The 20,127-nt window shown below is 35.2% G+C and overlaps 1 protein-coding gene across 1 annotated transcript; it reads right to left on the bottom strand.

Moving 5' to 3' along the window:
• Window positions 1-272: 272 nt before the first annotated feature.
• On the bottom strand, window positions 273-18,064 carry LOC128173918 (uncharacterized). The gene is made up of 4 exons (XM_052839586.1): window positions 17,978-18,064; window positions 7,218-8,057; window positions 1,733-5,666; window positions 273-337 (listed from the first exon to the last, which is right to left on the bottom strand). The coding sequence occupies exons 1-4, from the start codon at window positions 18,062-18,064 to the stop codon at window positions 273-275; spliced, it is 4,926 nt and encodes a 1,641-aa protein (XP_052695546.1).
• Window positions 18,065-20,127: the final 2,063 nt, after the last annotated feature.

The following is a 20,127-nucleotide window of genomic DNA, read 5'->3' as shown; positions in this document are numbered from 1 at the left end:
GCTGTAGAAACGTGCATACAGTGGTAGTGCTCGGGCGATATAAAGTAAGAATTACTGTTTCAATATTTTGTAAATGAACAGCAATACCTTCAATATTCTTCACAGGAAGAGGATTAGCTTTATTATCATGTCCATTGCTTTTGATATACACAGCAACACCGCCACCCTTTCCAACACTTTTGTTTTGCATATCTGTAGACTGATCATCGTATGCATTTCCTCTAGCTCGAGAGTGGAAAGAAAATCCATCTAAGGAAAAGTTGAAGAGATTTTCATTTGGTCTCAACCAAGTCTCTGTCAAACAGATTATATCTGCTTCTGTAAAACGCAAATCGAGCTGCAGATTTAAAAAGTGTGCTTTAAGACTCTGAATGTTGTGAAGTATAATTCTGGTACACAGCGATGACCTCTCAAAGATATTTGAAAACTTCAACTTCGTCATATCAAAAAGGGCATTTTTTACTTCAGCATCAGCGTATACCTTTTTCTCTAATGTTTTGACATCATCGGTTTCGATGAATAATCCGTCTTTGGATCTCACTCTTGTTAGCGCAACACATCCTTGACCTGCAGAAAATGTTCGGTCTAAATTGACAACGACTTTGTCAACAGTCATTCCTTGGACCTTGTGAGCTGTACACGCCCATGATAATCGTAGAGGAAACTGATGTCTGACATATGATTTTGATTTTTTTTCCACCACTTCCTCTTGCACCCTCTCGATTAAAACAACATTTCCCTGTGATGTTTTTCTTCCAGTATGTTTTCCAACATTCTTGTTATCGAATATCACCCCAACTGCAAGAACATGATCTACATTTCCGTCTTTCAAAATGAAATTTGAAATGTTTCCCATGACACCGTTTACAAGTCCGTCCTCTACATTACAATTTCGAGTAAGCATTACCCGTGCATTTACCGCAATCAAAAGGGAACTGGACAGACCGTCCGTTTTTGATCTAGATATAGGCTTTCTTCTCAGTGTTAGTTTCCCTGTTGCTGTGTCTTTTTCGAAATCCCGAGCATCAATCTCAACAAATTCCTTGCAACTTTTACGCAGCATTTTAAGATTGAAATTATTTACTTCGTCGTTCGTAGCATATACATGCAACACGTCCTCTGGTCCCTCTCTAACACATTCATGAAGCATGGACAAGGTGTCAGTTTTAAGAGGTTCCCGCAATTCTCGTGTACGGAGAGAATTAAGAATTTCTGCAAATGGTACATCCTGTTTTTGTCTCATGATTTCTGTTAACTCGACAACTTTGAATAATTCTTGCCAGTGATCAACTGGATATGAAATGTTGCTTTTGTAGAGTCTTTCATCTTTACGTTGTTTCACTGGAGGGAGCTGGTAAAAGTCGCCTACCGCAATGACACTGACTCCTCCAAACGGCTTTTTGCTTTTTTTTTATTTGCACAAGTCTTTCGTGGATATAATACAGCAGTCTCTTGTAAACCATAGACACTTCATCAATTACCAGAACACTCAGATCTCGAAGTTGTACTCTTATTTCACTGAGAATCTGTTCTTTTAATGGTTCATAAGGTAGACGCATATACTTTGGCAATGCAAAAAGGTGATGAATTGTATTTCCACCAATGTTGAATGCAGCTGTTCCTGTGAAAGCAGACAACAGAACTGATAAACTATCTGGCGTCGACAAGTTTTTTGCAAGCAAACGTGAGGATTCATAATGAATTGCCTTAATAACATGACTTTTTCCTGTACCTGCACCACCTGTTATAAATATGTGAAAGGGGTCTGGGTTTTGTCCTGTTGATTTTTCTATACACCAGTCTCTTATATAATAAAAGATGTTTCTCTGTGTCTCATTTAGGTTTTGGATTATCTGCAAGGCTTCTTCTCTGGATTGGTTATTTTGTTGGACTTTGAACATGACATCAGCTGAGTTTGCCTCGGTCTCCATCTCCGGTATTTCATCGACATGATCATCCAACACATTCAGTGTACTTCTTTCTTCAATACATTCCTTTCGTATCAATTCAGTTTCTGGACATAAACTTGCCCATGCATCCTGCGGTTCTCCGATAGTCTCAAATGTTTCTTGTGCGTCCGCTATCATTTCTTCATTTTCTGCAAATTTTGCATGATTTGTATCGACCAATATCTTGACTGCTTGTAATGTCTTATCATTTCTCACTTTAACATGGCCATTCTCATAAAATGTCTGATAGAGATCAAAACCTGTTGGTTTTAATTGAGTTGTTCTCTCGTGAGGCAGGAAGAGCTGTAGGAGACACTGATAATATTTTTCAGACATTTTGTCAACACTAAACCGTGGGTATCTAATTACAGCTGGTTTTGTTCTGGTTCTCTTTTGTACAAATCCCTTTGAATTTTGCAATTCAAATACATTTTCATTTGGAGTCTTTGGAACCTGAGACTTTGCAAGAACGCGGTATTCTGAACAGAATTGAGCCAAACACATTTCGTGAAACATTATCTTGTTTGGTCGATTTTCATACCTTTCAACAATATTTATCATCCATAAATCCTCTTCCTCATTTCCATCGTCATTGGCTTCTTCTCTCTCCTTATGTGTGGCTCGTTTTATCTGAGAAAGTGGTTTGGTTAAACGGGTTGGGTTTTCTCCCACTGGTATAAAAACAACCTTCCTCGAACACTCTTTCATTTTCAAATTACAGACACGATAAACAGCTTCTTGTGCACTCACTTCCCGATGTTTTAAGTAGGCAGACCCAATTTTTTTCAATGTTTGGCGTGCTTCACAGTTCCCTTCCTCGGCCTCTATCTTTGTTTGTTTCAGCAACATCCCCATTTCTCTTTCAGATTTTGAGATATAAGAAATGATATAAACAATGCAGCTAAATGGATCTAAAACAAATTGAATGTCCATGTTTGCATCCCAGCACCTTAATAGACATGGGTTGTACTGGTTGGTCCAGAGCTCACACGGTTCTCTTTGCAGAACAATTGCCTTCTTTTTTGTAATAATGTTATATGCTGTTTCATATTGTTCTTGCGTCAATCCCAATGCATTGAAGATTTCGCCAACTGTGCTTGATGAATTGCTGTCTAGTTGCATTTCATCCCAGACACGCATTAGCATATCTTTAGCAACCCTTTTCTCTGTCTCATTTTTTGTTTCTGTTTCAATATTTTGATCTATTTCATCAGTTTCAGGTGAAGTGATGAATGTGCGTACAGAAGGCGGTCTAGGAAAATTAAACCTGCACTCTGAGCCCTTCTTTCTGCATGACTTGGAGTGTTTTTTACTGTGTTGTTGAACAGCCAGCACAATGCTTCTTAGCTCAGCATCTTCCTCCTCCAAAGGAACTGCGCAAGATACATATTTATCGACGAAATTACACACTGCTTCCTCGCCATCTTGATCAATTTTAGGAGAGTTTTCAACCCAGTATAAGCAGTGCATGTGAGGCGATCCTCTTTGTTGAAACTCAACTCTCTGAAAAAAGTCTATAACTTTTCCAATTGGTTCCGATGGCGATAAAATGACATCTTTCTGAAACACGTGGAATCTCTGTTCAAACATCCTTGCAACAGTAACTGGATTACTTTTTAGTACTTCGTTTTTTTCAGACCAATCTAACAAATCTGGATCTCTGTGATCATTCTGTTGTTGTAAAATTGTTCTAATAGAATCATTCCATCTATGTTCAGCAGCAGAGAACGAACAAAACCATGTAGGTATTCCCAACTGCCGCAGCATTGCAAAGAGATCTTTTTGGGCTGCAGACCAATATGCCGGTGTTCCACGAATAGGCTGCATAAAGCGTAATGCCTCGTCATTTCTCAACAGCTTTGAAAGGGTCTCCGGATCTTGTAACATGTCTGGTGTAACTAATTTATCACTCCCAATCTTTGTGACAGATTTTCGAATTGAGATTTGAGTTTTCTCTATTACTTGATTCAGTTCTGACAAATACTGGCTGAAAAAAATGTAACTTGTATCTTTAGCAAATCGGTTATCTGCATTCATTAACCGGTTGTTGAAATATCTAGATAACGTTATCCTTTCCGGCCTATCGTCATTCCATGAGAACTTTCCGCTAGGAAAAAGGTATGGAAAGGATTTAGCTTCATTTCCTGGTTCTTGCAACAAGCGAACAGGATTCTTACCTTCTCCAGGTGCAATACTGTATATGTCATCAAAGAAATGATCTAAAACTTCCTGTGCAATATCCAGTGGCTGTAAACAGGTGTCAGTAGCTAATTCTTGGTGTTCTACATCATCTAATTGTACTTCATCAGTTACTTCTGTAACTTCTTCACCAAAATCATTTTCTTTCCAATTCTTGTCTATTGTAACACTTGCATACCATTTGTTATTCTGTTTCAAGTAATCTAAGGCAGCAAAAACGTGCTTTGGGTCTACAAACTGATATTCAAAATATCCTTTGTAATTTAATTTCCTTTTCAATTTTACACGCAACAACAAATTTTCATCTTCCTTCAGCGGTAGATTTGCTACCTTTTTCATGTCTGATGGCACACAAACAACCGGTCCATGAACATTCTTCTGACCACCATGAGGAAGCCCCATTACCTTCATAAAAGGTATTTGTAATGCAATTAGGTGTCTTTCGAGGCTATTCAAGTCGGAAAGTTCCTTCGGAATATCTTCCAAAATCAAATTGTTCACGGTCGCCTCTGCTGGAATTTTTCCTTTTAGAATCTTCCTATGACAGGTAAAGCAAATCCACAATGATGATCTTGTACAGTTCGGAAGGCAAAATTCTGAACACTGATGCAAATATTTTGTCTGTATGCAGACTTCAGCTGCTGATGCTCCTTCTGTGTTCTTTTCATAAGATGGGGGATTGCATCTTTGGACTTGATTTTCAAACAAGAGCCGATTACAACAACAACATATGTAATTAATGCCTTCCTTTACTTTACACCTAAACAAGGCTGCTACTTCCTCTTCGTTATCTAGTTTTTGTCTTTTTGCTCTTCTTTGCTGTATTAATGCATCTTTTTTCTTTAATCTGACATTAGAACTTGATGCATACATTTCTTTACTATAGACTTTAGCTCTTGTTCTGAAGCCATCATCTGTTTCATACTTCATTGACCTTTTCCTAAGATTTCTTTTCCTGTATGATTCATCAGTATTGTATCTCCGAATACTTGCAGAATTTACACGCTTTTTGTGAGCTTCATCACTATTGTAGATCTGCTTACTCCTAATCTTAACATTTTCTCTGTGTTTTTCATCTGATTGGTATTTAATTATACTTCTCTTTTTCATCTCTTCTCTGTGTTTTTCATCTGATTGGTATTTAATTATACTTCGCTTTTTCATCTCTTCTCTATGCTTTGCATTAGTTTGATATTTCACTGTACTTCTTTTCTTCATCTCCTCTTTGTGTACAGGATCTGTTCTGTACTTCTCTTTGCTTCTCAGTTTTACATCTTCTCTATGCGAAGTGTTTCTTCTGTATTTCTCTGTGCTTATCTCTCTCTTAACATCTCGATTTTTGTCATACAACTTCTTACTTCTTTCTCTGCATTTGGTATCAGATCTATATTTTTCCTTGTATCTTTCCTTCACAAATGATTGGTAATACTTGTCTTCTCTATATTTAAGAGCCGCTGCAGCTAATTTTCTGTTTCGTAGTACTGGGTTCTGATTATATTTCTCTCTCTTTATGTTTTTCTGCTTTTCATAAGAGGTTAATCTTGATGAAGATTTCCTGATATTCCTCCTTTGCATAAAATGTTCTTCAATTTTCTCATGCATAAGTACTGTTTCATTTCTTTCCAAGTTGACATGCATAGAAATCACAACATTGTAATGGTTTTGATGTAAATGATGCAAATAAATTGCTCCACGTCTTTTGTTCAGACACTTGGTAACCATGTCCCCCGAGAACTTCAGCCATTGACCTCCAGAATATGTAAAAATATCAACTCTCAAAAAGTGTGCCATAGCCAAAATTTCTACCTCAGTTGCCCATGTCCCTTCTTGTCTCATCAACGAAGCAGAAAGATGACTCTCAATAGACCCCTCTCCATTACGTAAAAATGTTTTGAATAACTCTTGATTTGTCATCATGTGTCCGCAAACAGCACTTCGAATGGAACTATGAAAATCTTCTGAGTTTGATACACTATAGGAAACTGCTCTGAAGAAACAATTACCATCTCCAATAATTTCTTTTTCTGTTGCAGGTGAAGTTAATTCTTTTTCTACAACTTGAGAGATATGTTCATTTTCAATGCACATTAAAGGAACATTCAGTTGTTCACACAGATTCCTTTTGACATCTTCATTTAGAGGCAAAAACATAAACCGTTCGATTTCATGAGATAAAATCATAAAATCATCATTCTTCAACATTTTATTGTTCCCTTTTGACTCTCTCTCTGCATCAACAGTCCTAACAAGTGATTCAAAATTACTATCTGTGTCTGTCATAACAGCAGTTTTGCAATACACCCCAGTTAAATTACAAATCACGTTCGACGAGTATCCCATTGAAATAGCTAAAGAATGAACATGCATATACACCTGTCCCAGATCAGCTAGAAGAATTCTTGTGCTTTTCCCATTTTCATTCACCATTCCATTAACAGACCTTGAGTGAGAATCAAACAGAAAAAAACCATGTTCAAATTTGCCAATTAAAAAAGAGTTTCCTCCATAACAAACAAAACAACCATCTGTCTCTCCAAGAGATATTTCTAATGCTTCATTCAGTGGCAAGGCATGAAAATCTGCATAATTCAATTCATCACTTGGCAAAATCACACTGGTCAGTGGCTCATCTGCTTTGAAAACATATGACATATCAAAACATTCAAAAAGTTGTGGTAATTCCTCTACCAACAAGTATGTATTATTTATAGATGAACTTCTTTGCAGAAATGTGTACAGTTCATTGCCTGTAATAAGTATCTGGTCCATGTCTTCTGATGTCCAATACACTGTGTTTTTCATTTTGTGATAAGAAATACTTGCCAGACAATTTGCAACACACTGAGTACCAGCATTTTCTCCAAACATTATGTCTCCCTGATGAAAAGTCCCTTGAATTACTTTTTTTGAGACAAAATTAAAGTTTTCATTACTTGGAAAATTAGCCTTAACTATCAAATTTTTTCCACAAGCAAATTCATTGTCATTGAGATTTCCTAGCATGTTATTCCTTTGTGATGCAATAACATTCCTTTGCCTCTTTCTCCCTCTTCCAGCATTTTTATTTACTTCAAGATCATTCTCATTTTCTATTTTGCCATTTATATCCTTCATTGTCCTTGTCTGTTGATTCTCATACAGATTCACATGTATGGCAGTTACACGTTTTTCATTCATATTCTCTGTAACCTCACTCTCTTCATTCTCATTAAGATTCTTTGATATCTCATTATGGCTGTCATACATATTCTCTGATATCTTAATGCACTGGTTTTCTATAATACTTTCTGATATCTCATCATATATATTCTTTGATATCTCATCATATATTTCCTCTGATATATCATTGTTCTGGTTCTCATATATAGTTTCTAGTATCTTGTGTTCGTTCAGAATACGTTTTGTTTTTCGTTCAGTATCCGTTTTGTTTCTCGTTAAGGTTTCCTCATCTTTTAGAATACTGCTGGTCTCTTCCTCCCTGGAGGTATCCAGCTGCGCCTGACCTGCTGGACCAGACACGTGCACGGTGTCCAGTCCAGGTGCCCTCGGTGGAGCACAAACCCACGCTGGGGAGTCAGGGGACGGTGCCTTGTCCTGTTCACGGACAAACAGACGACTTCCTCGAGGAGATGGCAACCTCGAGGCAGGTGAGTGCATTCTCTCGCGAAGAGAGGCCTGCACTCTGGCCAGGGGTTTTTTACTATTAGGAAACCCCATGGAAACCTGCCCCAGAAAATTACTGGGGGGAGCAGAGATTGCTCCATCCACTGGTTCAACAGAAACACTGGACTCTACAACCAGCTCATTGGGAGGAGTGTCTGGATACCGAGACTGCTGTCTCTTCTCCCTCATTCTCATTTTTTGTTTCTCCCTCTGCTTCCTGCCATCAAATGTTTTACGTTTCGGCATCTACAAAATGACAAGAAAAAAACCAAAACAGTGGTGATTAAATTCAAGATTCATTATTCTGAAGGAGTATATGTTCCCTTAAACCCTTAACTTGGACTGAAAGTAATTTTAAGACGACGTAATTTTCTTTCCAAATGTATTGTTACTAGGCTCAAGTTCAACAAGAGTCCCATGGGCTAAATTGGTCACCTGAGTAACAGCAGTGTGGCTTTTGTACATTGATGTGCATTATAATTACAGGGCTGATGAAATCCTTTTTGAAGCTTTATAGTGCAATGGATTTATCCCTTAAGTGTAGTTAGGTTTGGCATGCATCCTCAGCCATTTTAAGATACTAGTATGACCTGAACTGTCTGAACGGGATTCCGTACATTTCCAATAGATGTACAATTGATGTGCAAAATAAAAATCTTGTTGTATTTTTCTAATAAATTACAAAAAAATTCAAAGTACAAGAACTATGCTCATCTCTGATAAAAATAAGAACTTCTTAACTTGAGAACATTTGAGTTTTTATGAATAATTTAAATGTTTTCCTTTGAAAAATTGGAATCCCCCCCATCTACCCCCCCCCCCCCCCCCCCCCATGTGGACCAACCCTACTCCTGAAGAATATAATTTTGACAAATTTTATTCTTCACTATCGGAACTGACTAAAGTTAGAGCTTTTCTAGACAATTTGTGTGTTAGAAGATGATTTTTAAAGATTTTTCCTTACATATTCCTATGTAAAATTTGGACACCCCCCCCCCCACCCCCATGGATCATGATTTGAACAAACTTGAATCTTCTCTAACTGATGTTGCTTCCATACAAGTTGCAACTTTTCTACATGATCAGTTTCTGAGAAGATTTTTAAAGATTTTTCTCTATATAATCAAATTTGAAAATTCAACCCCCCCCCTGTGGCCCCACCCTACCCATAAGAATCATAATTTTATCAAAGTTAAATCTACCTTAACCACGGATGTTTTCACACAAGTTAGAGCTTTTATGGCTGATCAGTTTCTGAGAAGATTTTTAAAGATTTTTCTCTTTACATTCCTATGTAAAAATTTGACCCCAATTGTGGCCCCATCCTACCCCTGGGGATCATGATTTGAACAAACTTGAATCTACACTACCTGAGATGCTTCGTCACAAGTAATAGTTTTTCTGGCCAATCAGTTTCTGAGAAGAAGGTTTTTAGAGATTTACTCTATATGTTCCTATGTAAAATTCAACCCTCCATTGTGGCCCCACTCAACACCTGGGGATCATGATTTGAACAAACATGAATCTACACTACCTAAGGATGCTTCCACACAAGTTTCAGCTTTCCTGGCTGATCAGTTTCAGAGAAGATTTTTAAAGATTTAATCTATATCTTCTTATGTAATAATCCCCCCCCCCCAATTGTGGCCCCACCCTACCTTCGGGGATCATGATTTGAACAACTTGAATCTACACTACCTGAGGATGCTTTCACACAAGTTGCAGCTTTTCTGGTCAAATGGTTTTTGAGATTTTTGAAAAATACCAACAAATTTTCTATTATTTTTTAGTATCTTCCCTTGAAAGAGGGCGTGGCTCTTCATTTTAATAAACTTGAATCCCCTTACCTAAGGACGCTTTGTGCTAAATTTGATTAAAATTGGCCCAGTGCTTCTGGCGAAAAAGTCAAAAATGTAAAAGTTTACAGACAGACGGACGCTGGACAAAAAGTGATCAATAAAGCTCACTTGAGCTTTCAAAACCCAAGCACTATGAACATTCTGATATATGTACAATCGATCTGCAAAAAAAACTTCATATTTTAAACACAGGTAATCAAAGATTATGAAGCTCACCTCGACGAACGTGATTTATAAGTATGGCAACTCTCGCATCATATTATTATGTCTAGTTAGTGTACATCTCAAGATCAATTTAATATATTAAGTGTGTTTAAGTAGGACTTAAAGTTACTTGGACATAGACCTGTTCAAAAGACTTTTAACCTGTTTACTGATTAAGAAAATTTTGGTCATTGATAGCAAGTCTGGATGTTTTCATCCATACTGTCTTGTATAAAATCTAGTCAAACGTCTATCAAAAAATTATTTGAATGCGAGGATACAACTGATTAACAGCAAACCCCTAAATATAATAAAATTTACTTTTATCAATTTCATTTCCCATTTGAAACAAGATTACCTATGGTATGGTTGTTTGCAAACAAACCAACACCACATCCGTCGATCTGCCGTTTGTGTAATGCTCCACCAAATCAGGTGCAATATCATGTTTACTTATTGCAATAAAATGACAATTTTATCACTTACATTTAATTTGGAGACCGAGTCCAACAAAAATTAAATTTACATAAATTTAATTTTTATCGGGTACGGTCTCCAAATAAAATGTTAGGGAAAACCTAGCTAATATCATATTTGGTGAATTTTTATACCTTATCGTATTTTTACCACCATATCTTGATTAAGCAATGTTAAATGTTATATATTTGCAATGATTTGTCAAAAACAAGGAAGGCACCATTTGGTTTTAGTGTACAATTTAGTTGAATAAATGAAAAAAAAAAACCTTTTAATACTTTAAGAAACTTATTTCTTATGTGCATTTATATGGCAGTGCAGAAAAAAAATCTGGATAATTGCCAACTTGACAATTGCTAGAAGACTGGTTAGCTGAACACCTTAATAATAATCGGTCCAAATTACACCACCCTACACTATATTATCATAAGAGCCGTGCCCTAACACTACAACCTCTGATCCAAAGGCCATGAAATTCATTATTTTGAAAGAGGCACTCTTCCTCATCATAACTATGTACTTAGTTCATGGGCTTAATATCCAGGAGCAGAGAAGACTTTAAAAAAATTACTGTTTTTTCACTAGGTAATTAGTAGAACCCTGCCCTAACACAAGAACCCCTGACCCAGGGGCCATAAAATCCATTTTTTTTTAGGAATCATTCTTCTTCATCATAACTATGTGCCATTACTAAGTTCAATGTCTAAATACCAGGAGCAGGAGAGGAGATTTTAAAAGAATTAATGTATTTTCACTATATAATCATTAGAGCCCAACCCTAGAGCAAGAACTCCTGACACGGGGGCTATGAATTTCACAATTTTGGTAGAGAGCTCAATGTTTATAACAATCATGCCAGCAGTTCGACTGCTTGAGATCCAGGCGTAAAGAAGAACATTTTTTAATGATTGCATAAATTTTGATGGTTTTAGTCCCACCCCTCAGGCCCGGGGGTGGGGTGGGGGGGGTTTCAGGGGCCATGAATTTCACAAGTTTTACTACCCTTCAGCCATAGATACTATATGCCAAATTTGGTTGAAATTGGTTCAGTGGTTCCAGAGAAGAAGTTAGAAATGTTTTAAAAGTTTGGAACTGACGAACAACATGACAAACAAAAACAGATGGCAATAAGTCACTTGAGTGATTAAGGTGTCCTAAAAAAAAGAACAAAAATTCTAAACTTAGACCATGAGAATTCTACTCCAATTTTAAAAAACACATTTCATACATTATACAATAGAACATTTTCTTTTTCTAAAATTCTTTCCCGTTAACAAACAATGCTGTTTATTAATTAAACAAAATGAAATCCGTACTATTTAGAAATACATGTCCACTTAAAAAATTTTATAAATCACTAAAGTTTTCAAGTTTCATGATTAAATGACAAACAAAAACTCTTCAATTACAAATTCTTTCAGTATATGCCCTAAAATTCAAAGATTGTCTGAATCTAATGAAAATACACACTACCATCTTAAACACATGTTTGTACTTTGTATAAAGAACTAACTTATATATACACTTCTATCCTGTATTCAACAAGAGGCCAATGGGTCACATTGCTCACCTGAGTAACATTACCCATAAGTCTAATAAAAGCAGCTACATGTAACTCTAATCAAAGTAGCTTTATAAAGTCAATAAAATATTTAAGCCAGTGCTGTTTCAGTGGTAGTTGTGTCAAAAACTAAAAGTAAATGCTTTAATACATAACATTTATATTTTCTACTGATATCATTTGGCCTAAAAAAAAAATAATTGTTTGTTTCCGCTTTCATGCTGAAAAAAATTTTTCAAATATTTTTTTTCCTTTAATATTGCATTATCCATACATGCAAGTTAGATACTGACACTGCTGAATGGTAAAAAATGAGAAATACTTTTAATATCTTTCCTGACTATTTAGCTGGTCTAAAGAAAACACAAAAATGATATAATATATCAGACAAATACTTCCTCTGCCAGTGATGAGAGTATTATTAATACATGTATCTACAACACAAGGAAATATACACCCATTTTGAAACAAAACATTTGAGTTACACTGATTTGAAAAGAGTAATTGCTACAAGCGTTTTTGTGACCAAAATTTTGAGTAATTTTCTTCCAAATTGGATAAAAATGCAAATAAACGATTTTCCATCAAAATTCTTTTACCCGTAATAAAAGTTTTGAGTCGGCGTAAAAAAGTTAGGGTAGGTCGGGAAAGTGATAAAAAACAACTTTTTTATGCCTTACGAATCAATTTTGAAGCATAAAACATAATCATTTCATAAATGATGAGTGACACAAAATGGGCAGGTCTTATAGCATAATCAAGAAACATATGGCTGCATTGTAATACATAACAGGTGCTACATAAAGAAATAGTGACTTTAATTTATGTTGTTTTAAAGTGTAGAAATTGGAAACAATATAAATACATGTATAAGTAATAAAGACTCTTTATTTGAATATTATGAGGTGATGATTCCGGTCGAAGTGAGGTCAAATCTATCATACAGCCATTCAGGCTTTATTGGATTTGACCACGCCCCAACCAAAATTATCGCCTCATAATACTCGAAGAATGATTACTTATTCGATAAATAATATTCCAAATGGTAGAATTGCAGTTCTTAATAATTAAAAATATTTTGAATAGGGATGTCAACAAGTAATCAAGTCCTTGACTATCACTAGTAGGTCATTAATCATTGACTAAAATTTACTTGTTATAAAGTGGGAAAAAATCAAAACATATTATTTTAACTCCTCACATGTTCTTTTTGCAGCATTCTTAATTCCTTACAGTCTGTTCCATTGGTGCTCCTTGAGAATTTTTTTTTAAAGTGGTTAATATATCGGATTTTTTCATTTTGTTGAAAATTCCTGAATTATTTATTATTAACAAATACATGTATAAAATGTTCTTGAAAAAAAACCAATGAATTAATTTAGGAAACATATGAAATCTAAATAGAACATCTAACTTATTACTTTCAATTGCTATGAGTATAACCAATTTAATTATCAATTAGCAATCAGACAAAGGCATTGCAGCCATTACGATATTGTGATTATAATTATAAGTGAAATGGAATCATCATATACTATACTCTGTCCCAAGTTTTTGCTTCCACCACCTGTCACTTAATATTTCAATAATCATATAGACCTCTGTGCTCATGCAAACAACATTATCCGCTATTCTAATATGAAAAATGTCCAGATTATCTGTTTTGAAGTGCCCCCTCAACAGCTTCAGCTTTCAATACACAACCCAAAATAGAACATCTTCGCTAGCCAAGGGTTTTCGGTCCACTTTGCTCCCCATAAACCCTTGGCAGATTTCGTTACGAAAACTTGGTGACAAGCTTCATTTTATGATTAGCTGCAGCTGCGAGTAGCTGATCCAATCGCAGTGCTTGAAAATATAAACTTTAAAAGAAAATATGTGTGATCTTTGGTAAAACATTCGGTGCTTTTAACCAGTTGAGACACAAGTTCTCGGGTACAGTGCCTCCCCAACGATGGTCGAACCAGATCACTTTAAAAACCATTATATGTTACTGGGATTGAACATAGTTCTATAAACTTGTCAAGGCTCGCATGCTAGCATGGGAAGTAAACATGGCGAATATAGAATTAAAGATTCCTATCCCGCTAGTATATATACGTTTTTGCTTGTGGTTATTGCTTATAAAGGTTCAATGAGCTGCGTTTTATTTGATTTCTTTGGTACGCAATATTCAAGACAACAATACCTGATTTTATGGCATGAAAACTTTCATATAAATCGGCAACTTTTTCACTCCCAGTACAGGTCCTTACTAAACACTATGAATAAAACATCTCATGCTTTCCCTAGATTATAACCATAATTCATATAAAATAGCATCGTTAATCATGTTCTGATATTCGGTAATCAACATGTTTTCAAGTTGTATTAATGCCATGATGTGTATATAACCCGTTGTTTAATTCGATTAAAATATATCTGAAATTTAGGACCCAGATTCAGCATCCAAGTCTTTCAAGTCCATAAGTCCAGATGCATCATCCATGCAAGTTTGGTGAAGATAGGACAAGTAATAACTTAGATACAGGACCTGCAACAAAAACTTTAACCAGGTCCTGACGCCGACACCGAGGGTATAGCATAAGCTCCCCATGACTTCGTCTCGGTGAGCTAAAAATAATGGAAGCAATAATTTGGGATACTCTATATGAGAGCGAAGCTGTAAATGATCAGAAGGACATTAAGGGGGGAGTTGTCCAGCATTTGATTAACATGCATCACCAGCTTCCTTACCATTTTGAAGGAATATTGTATAAATTTTTTAGAAAAAAATATAGATAATTAACAAAAAAAACCCGTTCTCTACAATTTCACAATTTATTGCAATTAAAATGCAGCTAAGTTCAACAACCTTCTGCAGCAGAAGTACATCATACTTCTGCCGCTAGCAGCTCAAAAGGGTAGCCCCAAGATGTTTAGGCCCTTCATTGATAAGACGCTTAGGCCCCAAGATGTTTAGGCACCAGCCTACATTTTTCTAACTTAATTATAATTTTCATTTTATTTTTTAAATGAATAATGGTTTAGGCACCAGCATACATTTGTCTAAGTTAATTATAATTTACATTTTATTATTTAAAACTTCATTTACAAGGTGGTTTATAAGGTGGTTAATGTGTATTTTTACTGCATATATATATATACTGTAAACGTCTTTAATTTCATGTGTCTAAAATTTCACGATTTCCTGTATAAGTACCTTTCACAGTGTTTTTAATTTCACTGTTAATCGATTTCTTATCCTAGAAAAGTAAATCCTGATTATAAATAATCTGATGAGTGATGAACCTGCATCATGTAATTTTGTTATTTTCTTTTGTAAAACGTAAAATCAAAGCCTTGTTTAGGTAAAGTGCTATGAGAATAATAAAACATGTTTGTGTCGAATGTAATAAGCACTGGTGTAAAATGCGCATTTGATATTTTGGGCACGAAAATTATGGGGGAAACGTGTGTGAAATCTGTTAGAAAGAAGTACACCGTTATAATCAATCAATCCTAAAATGAGCTGTTCAAGATGGATGCCGATCGCAAACAACTTCATGGTTGTACATGGGCTTTTGCCCTAGGGAGATGTCCGAGATAATAAGTGAAAATTAGTACCCGTGTTCACAATGGCTTCGATAGGGCCGCAGAGATAAAGATGAAACGAATATTCCGTTATAAAAATTGTTTAATTACGATATTAATTGTATTAAATTAATGTAATACTCATTCTTGCTATTTTTAACGAATTTTAAATATACTATGATTACGATAAACAAGTAGTTACTTAGGCCGGGCTTAAGCTTATTATCTGTAATGGCGGCCTACACGGAGATGGTGAATGCACAGCTGAATATATTCACGGTGGCTAAATGTTCACGGAAAATTGTCTGACCGTGAACATAGTGAAATTAAAAACACCGTAATGTTTTCCACGTCTACAGTATACTTAACATGATATGCTTAAAATGATTGCTTGTTTATTCAATGATTTTGTTTTTCATTGATAATAAAAGAATATAAATGATCTCGATGTGTTTTTGTTTTGCCTGCCAAAGAAATACCAGAGAATAATGTTACAGTCATTTCACGCATATCTTTTACAATTTAATGCTATGCTATGCGATTTTAATGATATGCTATGAGATTTGTATGGTATGCTATGAGATTTGTATGCTATGCCATAAGAAATTTAAATGAAGGGCTTAATGATATGGTATGCTATGCTATGCTATGCTATGGTATGCTATGAGATTTGAACAAAAACGCCTCCATACACAGAAGAGTTCCACACATTTCGAAGTAAAATAATAAGAAGATAAAGTGTACCACAAATCTATCATGTAAACATTTATTTTTTCAATAAAAACATTTAAAACCGAGTAAAAATAATATTGTATGCTATGCTATGGTATGATATGACAAATGCGATTCTATGAGATTGTATGCTATGGTATGAAATTCCAATGCTATGATATGAGATTTCAATGTTATGCTATGAGATTTTAATGCTATGCTATGCTATGGTGTATGTTGTAAAAGATATGCTTGAACTGACTGTAATAATCTATTTATTAAAATATACATCTACATACCCAAATACAAGTTTTTGAATTGCGAACTGCGTTCTAGAACGCAGTTCACTAATCGATTGCGAAAAGGTCAAAATTTCAAAAAGTAGAGAAGACTTCTTCACCAAATTTTCATGATGGCAGTGGTATACCACCAGTAGATGCCCCTGAAAATTTCGAGCCCCAAATATGAATTCTAACTTTTGAATTGCGGACTGCGTTCTAGATAGAACGCAGTTCACTATTCAATTGCATATTAGCCCGATTCTTAAAAACTAGAGAGAGCTGCATCACCATATTTTCACAGTGGTAGTGAAATACCACTAGTAGATGCCCCTGAAAATTTCGGGCCCCAAATATGAATTCTAAATTTTGAATTGCGAACTGCGTTCTAGAACGTAGTTCACTATTCAATTGCGAACTGCGTTCTAAAAACCGATTGCCATTGTAAGTTTACTACAAATCAAAGTAAATTGCATTTATTGGCTCAAAAGTGCTTAAAAGCCATGTTCTTTTAACTATCAGTTATTATTATAAACAACATGTGCCTAAACATCTTGGGGCCTAAACATCTTACCTGGGGCTAACCGTCTTGGGGCCTAAACATGTTGGGGCCTAAACGTCTGCAATTCCTCAAAAGCATTGAAAGCTATTTTCGATGTGCAACACATATTCATGATACTTACAGTGATTTCTTGAGCTGGGAAAACGTTCTAAAAATTTCGTAATTCTTAGAACAGTTAGGTAAACAGTTGCGTAGATGAAAGTTTGCAGAACTCTGAACAGCGTAGGTTACTTCCACTATGTAAACAAGCTGACGTCATACATCATTTATAGTAAAGCGTACTAAAGATGATTCGGATTGCGCAAATATGAAATTATAAGTGAGGCGTGTAAAATGTCTATACACGGACAGATAAGATTTTGAATATCAAAATATCAACAAACTTACAATTTAAAAAAAATAAATATATTTAAAACAACAGATATATTACATATCATCATTTAAATTATGTTTAATATATATATATACTTTGAATATGTTGATTCATATTGGGTATATATGTATGTACTTATCAGAACCTCCAAATAGTGTCATTTTTAGAACTCTTATAATGTTGGTCTGGGATCCATATTTTCGCCATAATCTCAATGAGATTCTTATGGTTTGTTAAATATATTAAAAACTGAATATAGTGAGAAATTGTGCATGGTTTTGCAAATTTGCATTAAAATATATTTTAATAGATGTAATAAAAAAATAGATTAAAAATATTATTGTATTTTACGACTAAACCAAGTGCGCGTTTGCGCTATCTTATCCCCTCTCCTATCTTCTTTAAAATCCTTTTGTAAAAAGACGGCAAAATAAAAACATTAAGAAACTCGGCATATTGTAGATCGGTTGGGAGGGGTTATATATTTGTTTAGTACACATGCAGGCTTTCAAAAGCGGATTCTACACATATGCTTCGATTACCAGACGCATCCCCTCCATTTGTTTACCTTTGCCGGACTCATGCCTGCACTGGCAAGTGGGGGCTTCAAGGCAGACCCCGACTTGTTACTACCTCCCTTGTGAACTTTCCGCATTTGCAACATATATAACCCGGTGCACGTACATCCTATAATCATCGGGCAAATATAACGAAGAAACTGCAGGGGTTTTTTTAAGAATAAAAAAAAGAACTCATTTTTTTTTTTAATTTTCATAAGTATCTATTATCTACATCTGAAATTGTAATTACCGAAGATTCTGGAGGCTTCGCCTCCTGCACGATCCCCAACAAGGTGAGAATAAGACAGGTTGATCAAGCAAGGTGTGAATATCGTCTTAATGTGTTGAAGTCTGGCTTGTTATTTCATCAGAGTCCACGCAGTAATTAACAGAAATAAACACGCCTAACTGTATTAATCTTTTAAAACGCTAGTATATATAATTTTTTTTTTAGAAATAAAAATATACCGTTCAAATCGGTCTAAAACGTTGCATAATATTTCGACTTTTTGTTTTTACGCACTAATGCTAAATCAAAGGATAGTTGATATTCTTTTTATCTATATCAATATAACTGAGAGAAAAAAAAACAGTTATATGAGTTGAATTATTTTCTTACAAAGTATCAGTGAACATGCATTTAAATTATTTGTGGTTTAAAAGGTAGAAGAACACGAAGCGTTGTGTATTAGAGAGAGAGAGAGAGAGAGAGAGAGAGAGAGAGAGAGAGAGAGAGAGAGAGAGAGAGAGAGAGAGAGAGAGAGATTTAGTGTTCAGGAATTCAATATAAACGCAACATTTGTCAATAAACGCATGTATACATGTATACATATCTAATTGTTTGAATAAATACAAAACAGCCCTTCTTTTAAAGCCATGTTAAATACTAAAAACGTTGGTGTATTGCTAAATGTTGTGTGTATACAATCATTGAGATGGTGGTATTTCTTTGATGCCGGCAAAGTGATACAGTGAACTCTAATGCGGTCGAATTGCAGGGGTGCTTCGACGGCATGTCTTTGATGCCGGCAACGCGACAAGCGTCCGAATTTAGCGAGCTGCTGACAGAAGAGAGCTTTTATATTTGTACTGAAAAAAAAGCCGCTATTATTTTTATTTATGACAAAAAGAAAACGGAAAACATTCAAATCCATCATTATAAAGATAAAATCGTTAAACAAAACACAAATAAGCAAGAAAAAATAATCGGCACTCGGGGACTGAACCCGGGTCGCCTGGGCACAAGTCAACCACTCTAACGACTGAGCTACGCAGACTCTCGCTTCAGAATTTTGGAGCCCAAAATCTCGGGAATGCGTGGATCGATTTTAAAACAGATTTCATATTCAGAAGTTTTGAGACCGTCTCTATCGAATAGTAACATAAAAAAAATTCAAGTCCAAAAAATTGAAAAATTAAGGTTTTTCATATCCTTCCGTTGACGACCGGAAGTGACGGCGGACGTTCGGATATGCGAAGGGCACTGCGGCCGTTCACTCTCTACCATCTCTGAAAATTTGAAGGTTCTATCTTAAATACTTTTTGAGAAAAATTGTGAACAAGCAAAAACGTAAAATCTTTAATATTTCGGTACCGGAAGTGAGGACCAAAAAAAGCTCGTGTAATTTTCTTACAAATTTTGTCATGAATAAGATCTGAAAGTTTCATGAAAATCGGCTGAAGCATTTTTGAGAAAACGTGGGAGAAAAAAAAAAGAATAATAATAATAATAGAGGAAAAGAATCAAAGCAATAACAATAAGGTCTTCCGTTAGAAACGGAAGACCTTAATAATAATAATAGAGGAAAAGAAACAAAGCAAAAACAATAAGGTCTTCCGTTTCCAACGGAAGACCTTAATAATAATAACTAGATACGATCTCGTTACGAGTAACGAGTAGGTCTTCCGTACAGTTTTTAAACGATAAGATTAAAATATCAATGAAAATTTAGAATTCCCCTCTTAACCACTCCCTCTCAGGAAATGCATACCATTGTCAATATCCCTTGAAATGCTTAACAAAGAGTTTTGCTTTTTCACATACAGCATATTTAAGGTTTAAGATTTTAGTCCCCTAAAATCTCTAATTACGTCATCAATTGGTTTGGAAATGAGTTTTACAAACTGATATTGTTACGACCAACAACTTTGTTTCTAT

This window comes from Crassostrea angulata, chromosome 2 (assembly GCF_025612915.1).
Source record: "Crassostrea angulata isolate pt1a10 chromosome 2, ASM2561291v2, whole genome shotgun sequence".
NCBI lineage: Eukaryota > Metazoa > Mollusca > Bivalvia > Ostreida > Ostreidae > Magallana > Magallana angulata.
This window is presented reverse-complemented; position numbering and strand designations above follow the sequence as displayed.